At 41.2% G+C, this 10,462-nt stretch overlaps 2 protein-coding genes across 2 annotated transcripts in view; one reads left to right on the top strand and one right to left on the bottom strand.

Annotated features, from left to right (window-relative positions):
* Positions 1-1,626: 1,626 nt before the first annotated feature.
* On the bottom strand, positions 1,627-2,751 carry LOC138046134 (craniofacial development protein 2-like). Its single transcript, XM_068892812.1, has one exon. The coding sequence runs from the start codon at positions 2,749-2,751 to the stop codon at positions 1,627-1,629; it is 1,125 nt and encodes a 374-aa protein (XP_068748913.1).
* Positions 2,752-6,021: 3,270 nt separating this feature from the next.
* The window catches only part of LOC138045595 (SH2B adapter protein 1-like), a 30,504-nt gene continuing 26,063 nt past the window's right edge, over positions 6,022-10,462 (top strand). The window contains exons 1-2 of the mRNA XM_068892151.1: positions 6,022-6,797; positions 8,194-8,295. Coding sequence (XP_068748252.1) covers positions 6,162-6,797; positions 8,194-8,295 — 738 coding nt within the window. The 5' untranslated portion in view covers positions 6,022-6,161. The remainder of the gene's footprint in view (positions 6,798-8,193; positions 8,296-10,462) is intronic.

Below are 10,462 nucleotides of genomic sequence, written 5' to 3'. Positions count from 1 at the left end.
TTTTCTGACCACTTTTTCCGCAAAAAAGCAAAGGCAGTTCGGCTTCGGTGACGCTATGACGTCATTTTTGTGATTGGTCATTGGGCTCCTGCGGGAGTTTCATTCGCGTGAAATTAAATCTTAAAATAAATCGGTCTGTGAAAACGCCGTGACGGGAATATAAGTCTGTTGCTCGCTCCTGCCATCATACGTTTAGTGCTGACAAGGGTTATCCACTCCACCATTCATGCAAGATGGTTTTCAATTCTTCTACTGGTAGATTGATCAGTGGTTTTAAACAGTTGCCCCTTGTAACTCATCACTGCTCTCATTACTCTACATCCCATAGCAACACTTGACTTGCTAGGTCATGGTCACTTAACGTCCATGCCCCAGATAACTTTATTCGGTGGATAGGTATACTATCCACTGAGGCCTAGAACAAATGAATATTAAGTTAAAATTCTAACTTGCCCATTGGGCAAGCCAACTTTGTGTCCAACTTGCCTGAGGAGTCCCTTCATAAATTACTTATAAAAAAATTTAAAAAAAAAACAGAAAAATGATGTGTATCTTTTTTTGTCTCTTATCTTTTGATTCTTTGGTTAATTGTGTTGGCCAAGTGGCCTGAAAAGATTGCTTGTCCGAGTATAAAATTTACTTGTCCCGGACATTCGGGCGGGGGTTTTCTCGCGCGAGCCCCGTGAACAACAGTTTAAATCTGTGTAAAGTTTTCAGTACTTGCTGAACGTGCAGACTCTAAGCAAGTCTAAGTAAGGGCATGATATCGAAACCTAAACGATTGTTTAATTTATGGGGTCTATTTTTTGCGAAAATATCCGCTTTTGAACAACTTGGTAGCTGAGAACCTACCAGTTTAGTGCGTCTTCGAAGACGCACTAAACTGGATAGTTCGCCCAGACGTATTATGCGTCTTGTGCCCGTCTTTATCCAAGACGAATTTAACAGACGCAGAAAAAATGTTTGCCCAAGTTCGTCCCAGACGAATTGTGCGTCTCTACAAAGTAGTATAGAAATGGCCGATGTGATGTATGGAGCAATTTTCTGGCCAGTGAATGAAAAAAAAGACTCCCTGATGAAGTGTGCGTTAGTCACAAGAAACGCGCAGGAGAATAAAAAGATCGAGTTACACAACTACGTCTTCGCAGAAGTGCTACTAATTCATCACTTATCTTTTCCCTCCTACCGTCCACCCGTCACCCGCGGAAAAGTTTTATCTGGTGGGGCTAGCCTGTGCATCTTCGCAGTTATGAACGCAATTTTTACAATTGCGTAGAGAAGCTTGAAAAATTCAAGACGTCGACGGGGTTTGAACCCATGACCTCGCAATTCCGGTGAGACGCTCTAACAAACTGTGAGCTATGAAGTACTCAAGATAACATAAGTATTCAACATAAATATATTTACAATTAGCAGCTTGGCAGCTTTCAGAAGCATTAAAAAATTTAAAGCTTCTAAAATTTTTGGTTATGGGGATGACATATAAAACATTAGTATAATTACATACGGTAGATGATCATTGAAAATTCTCTGCGCTGATTGGTTGCACCATGAGTTGATTTAATAATTACCCAGTAATCACCCGGCCGCATTAAGCCGCTTTGTCGACTTGACAGACGAGGAAATTTATCGTTTCAAAGAAAATGCATATTTTTCAAATAATAACTTCTTACTAACCGAGCGCGAGGGCTGTACTGGGGAATATTGGCCCGAGGTCGTGGCAGTACGGACCGAGCGCAGCGGAGCTTTACCGCATGACAGAGCGTCAATTGCTTTGCTGAGTTCCTCCAACTTGGGTTCTGCATCTAACTCCTCTAGCACGGGCAGATCTTCCAGCGCATCGAGTGCTTCCTGGGAGACCAGATTTTGTCTGGAGTACAGCTCAAGGTAGTGTTCAACCCACCTCGTCATCTGTTTGTCTTGGTCTGTTATTACCTCCCCCGTCTTGGATTTCAGGGGAGCGCACTTCTTCACTGGCTTGGTGTGGTGGAGCTTCTTTGGTTTCAGCTTTACTTTGGAGGCAATAAGCGAGTGGTCGGTGTCGCAGTCAGCGCTGTGGTAGGCTCTTGTCTTGCAGACACTGTTGATAGAGTCTCGCCTAGTGACGACTAGATCCAGCTGGTGCCAGTGTTTTGACCTGGGATGTCTCCAAGATACTTTGTGGCATGCTTTCTTCTGGAAGAAGGTGTTAGTTATGCATAGGTTGTGGTAACAGCAGAGTTCCAGAAGTCTCTGGCCGTTGTCGTTCATTTTCCCTGTGCCGTGGTGACCTACGACGTTTGGCCATGCCTCACGATCTGAGCATACCCTTGCATTGAAGTCGCCTATGACGTAGATATGCTCGGACGCTGGGATGGTGCTGAGTGCAGTATCCAGAGATTCGTAAAAGTGGTCCTTTGTTTCCACCGTAGCCAGTAGTGTTGGGGCATAAACACAGATGATGTTGACATGGCCCTCCACTGTTGAGAGACGCATCTTGAGAATTCTCTCTGTCCCGTCTGTTGGAGGTTCTATTATCTGGAGCAGCGAATTCCTCACGGCAAAGCCCACTCCTTGTTCCCTGGGTTCGTCGGCACTTTTTCCTTGCCAAAAGAAGGTGTAGTGTTCCTCCTTAAGGGATCCATTTTCTGGGAGTCGTCTTTCCTGCAGGGCTGCCATATCGATATTCAATCTGTGCAGCTCGCGATCTATCACTGCTGTCTTGCGAGCATCGTTAATTGCTTGCAGATCCTCAGACAGTCCGGGCCGCATGGTCCGTACATTCCAGCTCCCAATCCGGAAAGCTGATGTTTTGGTTTTGTTCTTTCGTTGTTTGCCTGGTGCGTGGTTGACGATCTGCTTGTTGAGCTTTGACTTTAAGCTCCAGGCACCCACTGAAGCAGGCAGACCGTGGCGGGTCAGTACCTTACTGTCCGGGGGCTGCCCGGCTTGAGGCGGGCGGTAGCTGACCAGTCCCTCCCACCGTCGAGGACAACCCCTAGCGCCCTACTCTACGCCAGTTGAGCATGGACTTAAAACTGGTAAACTACTGTCCTCCGTGTTGTGCTCTCACCGAATGGCGAGACTGGAGTGTCCTCTCCAGGGCGCAAGCCTGGGCGAAGTGTATGGAGATCTTGTGCTGCCCATTCAACATGGCCCCCCTCTCGGCCGCACCAACTTGGTCCAAGGGAACACAGAGCATTACACCTGGAGCTGGTTTGGCTGCAGGAGCTGCCAGAAGGATGTCGACATCAACAGTCCAACTGCCTTAGGGGCTCCACTCCGGATTTTTCCTCCGGGTTAACTCCCGAAGCCTTTCCCGTGACCGGGTAAGCCGCAAGGCAGCGGAGGTTTGAAATCAGGGTTTTCCTTCCCCTAGATGGGCTACCCTCCCGGATTGACGAGCCCCAACTGCCCGAAGCGTCTGGTTTAAAGGCGCCAGATACCCGCCTTCGCCCCTTCTCCCATCAGTAAAAGCAGCTGGCTGGGAGTTGGACTTAGCTGTCAGTGGCTCGCTCTAGATGAGGAGCACGCCGTAAGGAGCATTTTATAAGCACGTGGGAGCTTATCCCCAGTGCCATTCCTGGCTATGACAACCTTGGAACCAATGTTCATATTTAATTGCTGCAATAAGTTACTCCGTTTTAAGAAAAGGATCAGCCATTATGATTTTATTGCCAACATGACCACTTTGAAATCCCCTGCTTGGGTTTATTTTTGTGCATGGTCAATTTGAAGACCCAATAGGTGTTACTTTTGTTTATTTCAATCGTGTATTTTATGCAACATTTGGTGTTCCAATTTGGTTGAAATCAAAATGTTGATTTTATTGGAACCCTCTGTTCAGTCTACTAACAACTGCATACTTTTAGTCTAAATTTCAGTTGTTGTTTTTTTCGTTAATAAATTACAAGTTTCTCTGACCCCTATGCAAACTATTTCTTTTATACTATCATCATTTGCAAGAAATTTATCTTGTCTTTTTAGGCCCTGCAAACAATTTTTTTCAATATTTTGCATACCCTCCTCCAGAAAGATCGGTTAATGCATTTGTCGTGCTCTGATTGGTTCACTCAATCTCAGTTATCAGCTCTTACAATGTAGTTTGACCTTATATGGCAAATGATTGCGCTAAGTGTTGCTAAGCTAAATTTTCTTTTGGCCGGAAAGCGAAATTTTTCTCTGAATAAAGCAAAAAAAATCGTTTTGTGGAAAGTCTGGATCAATTCCGACGTTTAAAAGTACGCGAAAAGGTAAGAAATGTTTTTGTGATGACCCTGCGTCTGTCTGACCACCAGGTATGACACAACAACGCATCTTCATCACGTTTTTTCGATTTCGCTCGGATATTCTCGCTTTTTTCGCTCGTATTTCGTACTTCCAAACTTTTGGAGTTTAAGGAATTTAATAAAACAATTATTCCATTCGCGCTTGTTGGATATGAGACTGGTTATAGCCAACTCGGCGCTACGCCCATCTTTGGCTATTAATATTTACCATCTATTTTTATCACGTCCGACGCGCGCTCATGGATTAATTGTTAATTAATCAAAAACATAAAACAAACAGCGGCTACAAACATAATGATAAAGCGTATTTTAGCCGCTGCTTGTGTTATGTTTTTGATTAAATTGAAATGGCCAAAGAGCAAGAATATTTATGAAATTGTTAATTAATTAATGCTGGGTGTGAAAACAACAATTACAAATATCGTGTAAAAGCTAACTTATAATCCCGAGGATATTGAATATTTATTAAATTCTCAACCTCGGATAATGCATTTCGCGTGCTCTGATTGGTTCACTCAATCTCGGTCAGAGTCTTTCTCTGTCCTGTGTGGGCCCATTTCATTAGCAGGGCTAACGCTCACATGTTTCATATGGGGTACAAAACTAGCACTTCACATTACACTCTAATCAGTTAAGTCTGTTGAAATATAAGTGCTACACGGCCAACGTTTGTAAAAACGTAACCCTTTCCTGTACTTGTACATGTTTATTGCCGTGACTTTAACATCTTCAGTTCCCACGGCCTGCTTCCGTCTGACCTTGTAGCTCAGTCGGTAGAACAGCGGTGATCTAACCCGAAGGTCGTGGGTTCAATTCCCACCCTGGTCAGAGTCTTTCTCTGTCCTGTGTGGGCCCATTTCCATTATAGCGCTAACGCTCACATGGTTCCAATGGGGTACAAAATTAACACTTCAGATTACACTCTAATCGGTTATATCAGCTCATATACCTTAGTTTGACCTTATATGGTAAATGATTGCGCTAAGCGTTGCTAAGCTATTACCGGTAAATGTATTCCCCGGAAAGCGAAATTTCTCTCTGAATAAAGCCAAAATAGAAAAAAAAACTTTTTTTGAGGAAAGTTTGGAACAATTCCGCCGTTTAGAAGTACGCGAAAAGACAAGAAGTGTTTTTGTGATGAGCCTACTTTGTCCGACCACAAGGTATTACACAACATCGCATCTTCATCACGTTTTTCGATTTTGCTCGGGTTTTCTCGCTTCCTTCGCTGGTAATTCTTACTTCCAAAGTTTTGGAGTTTAAGGAATTTAAGAAAACAATTATTCCATTCGCGCTTGTTGGATATGAGACTGGTTATAGCCAACTCGGTCGAAACTCGGCGCTACGCCCATCGTTGGCTATTTAACATCCATTCTTATGTCCAACGAGGGCTCATGGAATAATTCTTAACTAATCAAAAGCACAAAACAAACAGCGGCTACAAACATAATGATAAAGCGTATTTTAGCCGCTGCTTGTTTTATGGCCAAAGAACAAGAATATTTATAAAATTGTTAATTAATTAATGCTGGGTGTGAAAACAACAATTACAAATATCGTGTAAAAGCTAACTTATAATCCCAAGGATATTGAGTATATATATATATATATATATATTCCCAGTAAGAAATTAAAAAGTAAAAGTACCATTTCTCTGGAAAATGAAATGGCCTCTTCCTTCACACCTACCGGAAGTCGATTTCAAAGCGAGGCGAAAGGAAGTTGTTGCGTATTCGTTCCTCACGCATCTTGTTATGGTGTTCTCCGCGTTGAGAACACGACTGATGTGAGGACGGAAGGAAATGGTCATCTTATGCAAGCTGTTACGGGATTATTGCCCGTGCTTCAAGTCAAACCGTCATAAAATGTTCAGGTAACAATGCATCTGCCTTGATGGCTTGCTACAATGGCGAAATCGGGACAAATTTTCCGAGCGGCCGTTGGGAAGAATTTTGCAAAGACAGAGCCGAAGTTGCGGCGAGGCAATTCGCCAACGAATTTCTCCAATTTTTAGGGGACAATCCTGTCTATGATGTCTCAGGAGCCTCAACGACTTTCTCTAAGCGTTTTGTGGAGTACTTCTTGCAGTCGTTTGATAACGAAGTGCATAAAAGTGGCTTCATGGACATGGATCCTCCTGAGTCGCCTACAGATGTTTTTGGACCTGACGATTGGGGGTCCAGCGTTCACTTGACCGGAACGTTTAGACCAATTGAAAAGAAAACGAGCGAATCCAGTTTTAAGTTTTTTGGAAAGCTAAAAGACGTAAAAGGGTTTTTTAAGCGAAACGTGACTGAGGAATTGTCAGGACCAGGGAAACATGCGGAAACAAGGAGAGAGGTTGAGGAGAGGTCGACATCGCAGGAAACGAAACATCTGACAACTACAGTCAAGCGCGAAGGAGTAATGAATTTTCTTATGAACTTGGATGGCGGAGTGAATACAGAGGACTTTTTCTGGCAGAAATGTCGCGTAGTTTTGTTTAAGGCGCCTGGAGGATATATGCTCGAGTTCTACACGCCTCCAAAGGTAGGAAATCTTTTTGAAGAAGTTTACAGTAGGCTACATGCATTTGCAGGATTATCGGATCATGTCGATTTCCACCTGGTGTTCGTTGTGTTTTTATCAGTCTATTAATCCACGATGTAGCCGTTGTGTTTGTTTTATCTCGAGGGTTTTGAGGATTATAGCTGTTCAACAAAATTAAACTCGAAAGCGATCTGAAAGTTCGAACGAAACTTTATCAGATTTTTTAAGGTACATGCAGATTAGAAGTGTCATGTTGTTCTATGGAAATGAATTTTCCTGATCTTGCTCAGTTTGTCACTTCCTCGGCATTGGTTGTTAACTATTTAGAAGAACAATTTCTCGCTGCAAGAAATCACTGGAATATCGAAAGTTTCGTATTTAATTAATAGACAAATTGCATGTTGATTGCAGGGTATTAGTATCCATCCAATGTAAATTGATGGCCCAGCCATTGTTTTCTAGCGTTACGTTGACAAGTGGTGTAAACTGACTTCTTTTATACATGTTTTTTTTTTTTTAAACCTTTCTTTTTGGGAAAACAATATTTGAAACAAAATAATTTCTATGGGGTTCGTTTTGGAATTACACTCAAATGAAAAAGAACTTCAGCCAACCCATACTTGTATGTGGGTGTTAATTAACCTCACAGTCTTGTCAGCTGGTGTTGTGTCAGTGGGGATTTGAATGAAAAGACCCGACAATTACAATGTAATACAGAATACATCATGTAGGCCATACTGCAAGACTTGGAGGCAATTATTTAAATAGAGTTCAGCTGGTATATTTTACCAAAATGACTTTCTAAGACCACTTGACTTTAATCCAATTAGAACTATGAAAGCTGTTCACGGTGGGAAAAGTTGTTGAGGAGTAAAGTGCAAAGGAGAAATGTATTCATCTCTTTGAAGCAGCTCACTTCTAGAAAGTTGTGGCAATAAAGTGATTGCTGAAAACCATATGCATGGTACTAGCTACACTATTTGTCTTCCTTTAGCAGGTAACCAACCCAATAACGGACCCATAGTGAGATTTCCTATGCATAGATTGTTAGTGAAAATAATTTAGTCAGGGTTAGAAAAACCAATGCTGTTGCAGTGAGTCATCATGAAATAGACATAAAGCATATCAAAGTTTACTGTGAAAATAGGCCAGTTTTTAGTTTCCTCCCAGTTTATTTTCATGGACAAATAATTTCAGCATTTACTATCTTCTACACCTGCAGATGGAAAGGGTGGAAATGGAGTTTTTTGTTTTTTCAAGTTGAGATGGGTGCTTTTAATTATATCGTATTGTAAATCACGTGAATGTGATAGAAACTGAAATGGAATGGTAATATTATCAGTTCCGTTGCGGAATTCTCAGAGAAGTGATCATTTCAGGGACTTCTTTCTTTTAGTCTACAAAACCAAAGACGGGAATATTTTGCTTCCTTATTCATGAGGCGAGGCGTGCCACGGAACTAGAACTTCCTGGAGGCAATAATGTTTTTGTAATCAAGGTATGTATGTAATTATATTTTACATCAATGTTGCTGAAATTTGCTTTTTTTGTCTTTTTAAGTGCAGGCCTTTGAAGTAAACAATAATAATAAGTATTAATAATAATATATATTTTTTAAAATACAGGAATTCTTAATGCTTGTTGTGAGGGCCATTTAGAATAAACAAGAATCATTTTTGAAGTATCTTATTTTGGTTTCAGAGATATTTACATTTTTACATACATGTACATCTGTGTTATGCAAATGCAGAAGGTGGTAACGTCATTTTTGGTTCTAGTAGAATATAATCACAAAATCAAAAATACAGTCTCTCTAAATAACAAGGCAATGCTAGTTTAACTTAGAACAAGTAATGAACTTCTACAAAGGCAGTACCACTAGTTTGTTTGTAACCATACCAACACTTTCTACTTTGACCCCACTTTACTGTATTTTAACTAATACATATGTCAATTCCTGTCCTGATAAAATGACAGCTGCTCCTACTAATGGAAGTCTAAAGTAGCCACATTGCCTTAGGTCATCTTGTCAGCTCATCAGACATTTTGGTTAAGGAAAAACTTAGAAAGTCAGTCTTAACCCTTTTCTTTCTGAGTTTTTCTGAAGGTCTTGTTTACGTTGTGACATTGCTATAGAAAAGCTCTTTGTTTCTTGCAAGCTTTCAAGAAAACTTCTAAGACCTATACATTTTCTTAAAGCTTGAAAAATTTGCTACTTTTTGACCATGAGGAAATTAATATTTAATGCATTAATTAATCATTAAAAAATTCAAAACCTATTAATATATCACTGACTCGAGGACTGTTACTAAGTGAACTAGAAATTGTCATTTGCAGATAAACTCAAACAAAATGTTCCAGTTTTATTTTGTGTGATAATTCCTGAAGCATGGGGCCACACAAAGTCCCACATTACAATCCAGGCACATAAATGAGCATCGCTTGACCCGCCCAGCAGCTTTGCACACTGCACACTCTCGCTCCTTCGGCCGTCCTTTTTCATTATAGGGTACATGTTGTGGGAAGTGCCTCTCAGTAAATCTGGACTCAAGGGGATTAACTCTAGGCCTTCCTTGATCCTTTCTTCCATGATAATTTTCTACAAGTTTGTGTATACGAAACTCCAGGTGAGTGCGGGGATCATGATTTGTTGATTCCGATTCACAAATAAAAGCATTTACAATACTTCTCTCCAGCAAAAAGAAAAAAATCCTTGGAGGCCATTTCTTTGTTTGAATGCCAACAGTAAAATAAGAACACATTTGATCATTTCTATCAACTGCTCCCATGTATTTGTTGTACATTTGTACAACTTCTGGGCAGGGAACATCTTCAAGAGTACCATCCTTTTTCCTACGCTTCGCAAACACTTGATCATCGGGTTTTGGGGCAGGGTTGATCGTACTCAAAAAATGTATAGGTTTCTTGTCCTGCCAAGTAAGAGCCACAAGACGTCCCTTCACTCGACACAAGTGCTGCCCTCGTGCTAGCTTGTCATCTTTCTTTGGTATTATTTCTTGAGGTAATCCCTTGGAATGTGCCCTCACAGTTCCACAAGCAAAGGTTTGTCTTTCTAATAAATCTTCCATGAGAGGGATACTTGTAAAAAAATTGTCAAAGAAAATCCAATAGTTTTTGTCATACAGTTCTTCACACAAGCTTGTTACAACTTTATATCCAAGCCCCTTTCCTTGTATGTCGTCCTTTCCCTCATAAATATTGAAGTCACACATGTATCCAGACACAGAGTCAGCTCGGACCCAAGCTTTTATCCCCCTTTTGATGGGTTTGAGGGGCATGTATTGTTTTAGAGATGTTCTACCTTTGTAAGCAATCATGGCTTCATCAACTGCCTGAATGTAGTGAGGACTGTACTGTTGTTTGAAACGTGTTTTCAAGGAAAGTAAGAGAGGCCTCACCTTTTACAGCTTGTCAAATCCAGGTTGTCCTCGAGCTGGCATTTTAGAATTGTCACTGCAGTGAAGATACCTCAGAATTACAAGAAATCTGTCTCTTGTCATAACAGATGCAAATGATGGGACTCCTAAAACCCACTCTTTTGACCAGTAATGTGAAACTTGGGGCAACTGTTTGATTCCCATGCCAACGAGCAAACCAAGCCAGGCTTTGAATTCAGCCACAGTCAAAGGGTAAGTCCAAAGCGG

Source organism: Montipora capricornis, chromosome 4, assembly GCF_036669925.1.
Source record: "Montipora capricornis isolate CH-2021 chromosome 4, ASM3666992v2, whole genome shotgun sequence".
Taxonomy (NCBI): Eukaryota; Metazoa; Cnidaria; class Anthozoa; order Scleractinia; family Acroporidae; genus Montipora; species Montipora capricornis.
The sequence above is the reverse complement of the archived record's forward strand: the minus strand, read 5'-3'. Positions and strand labels throughout refer to the sequence as shown.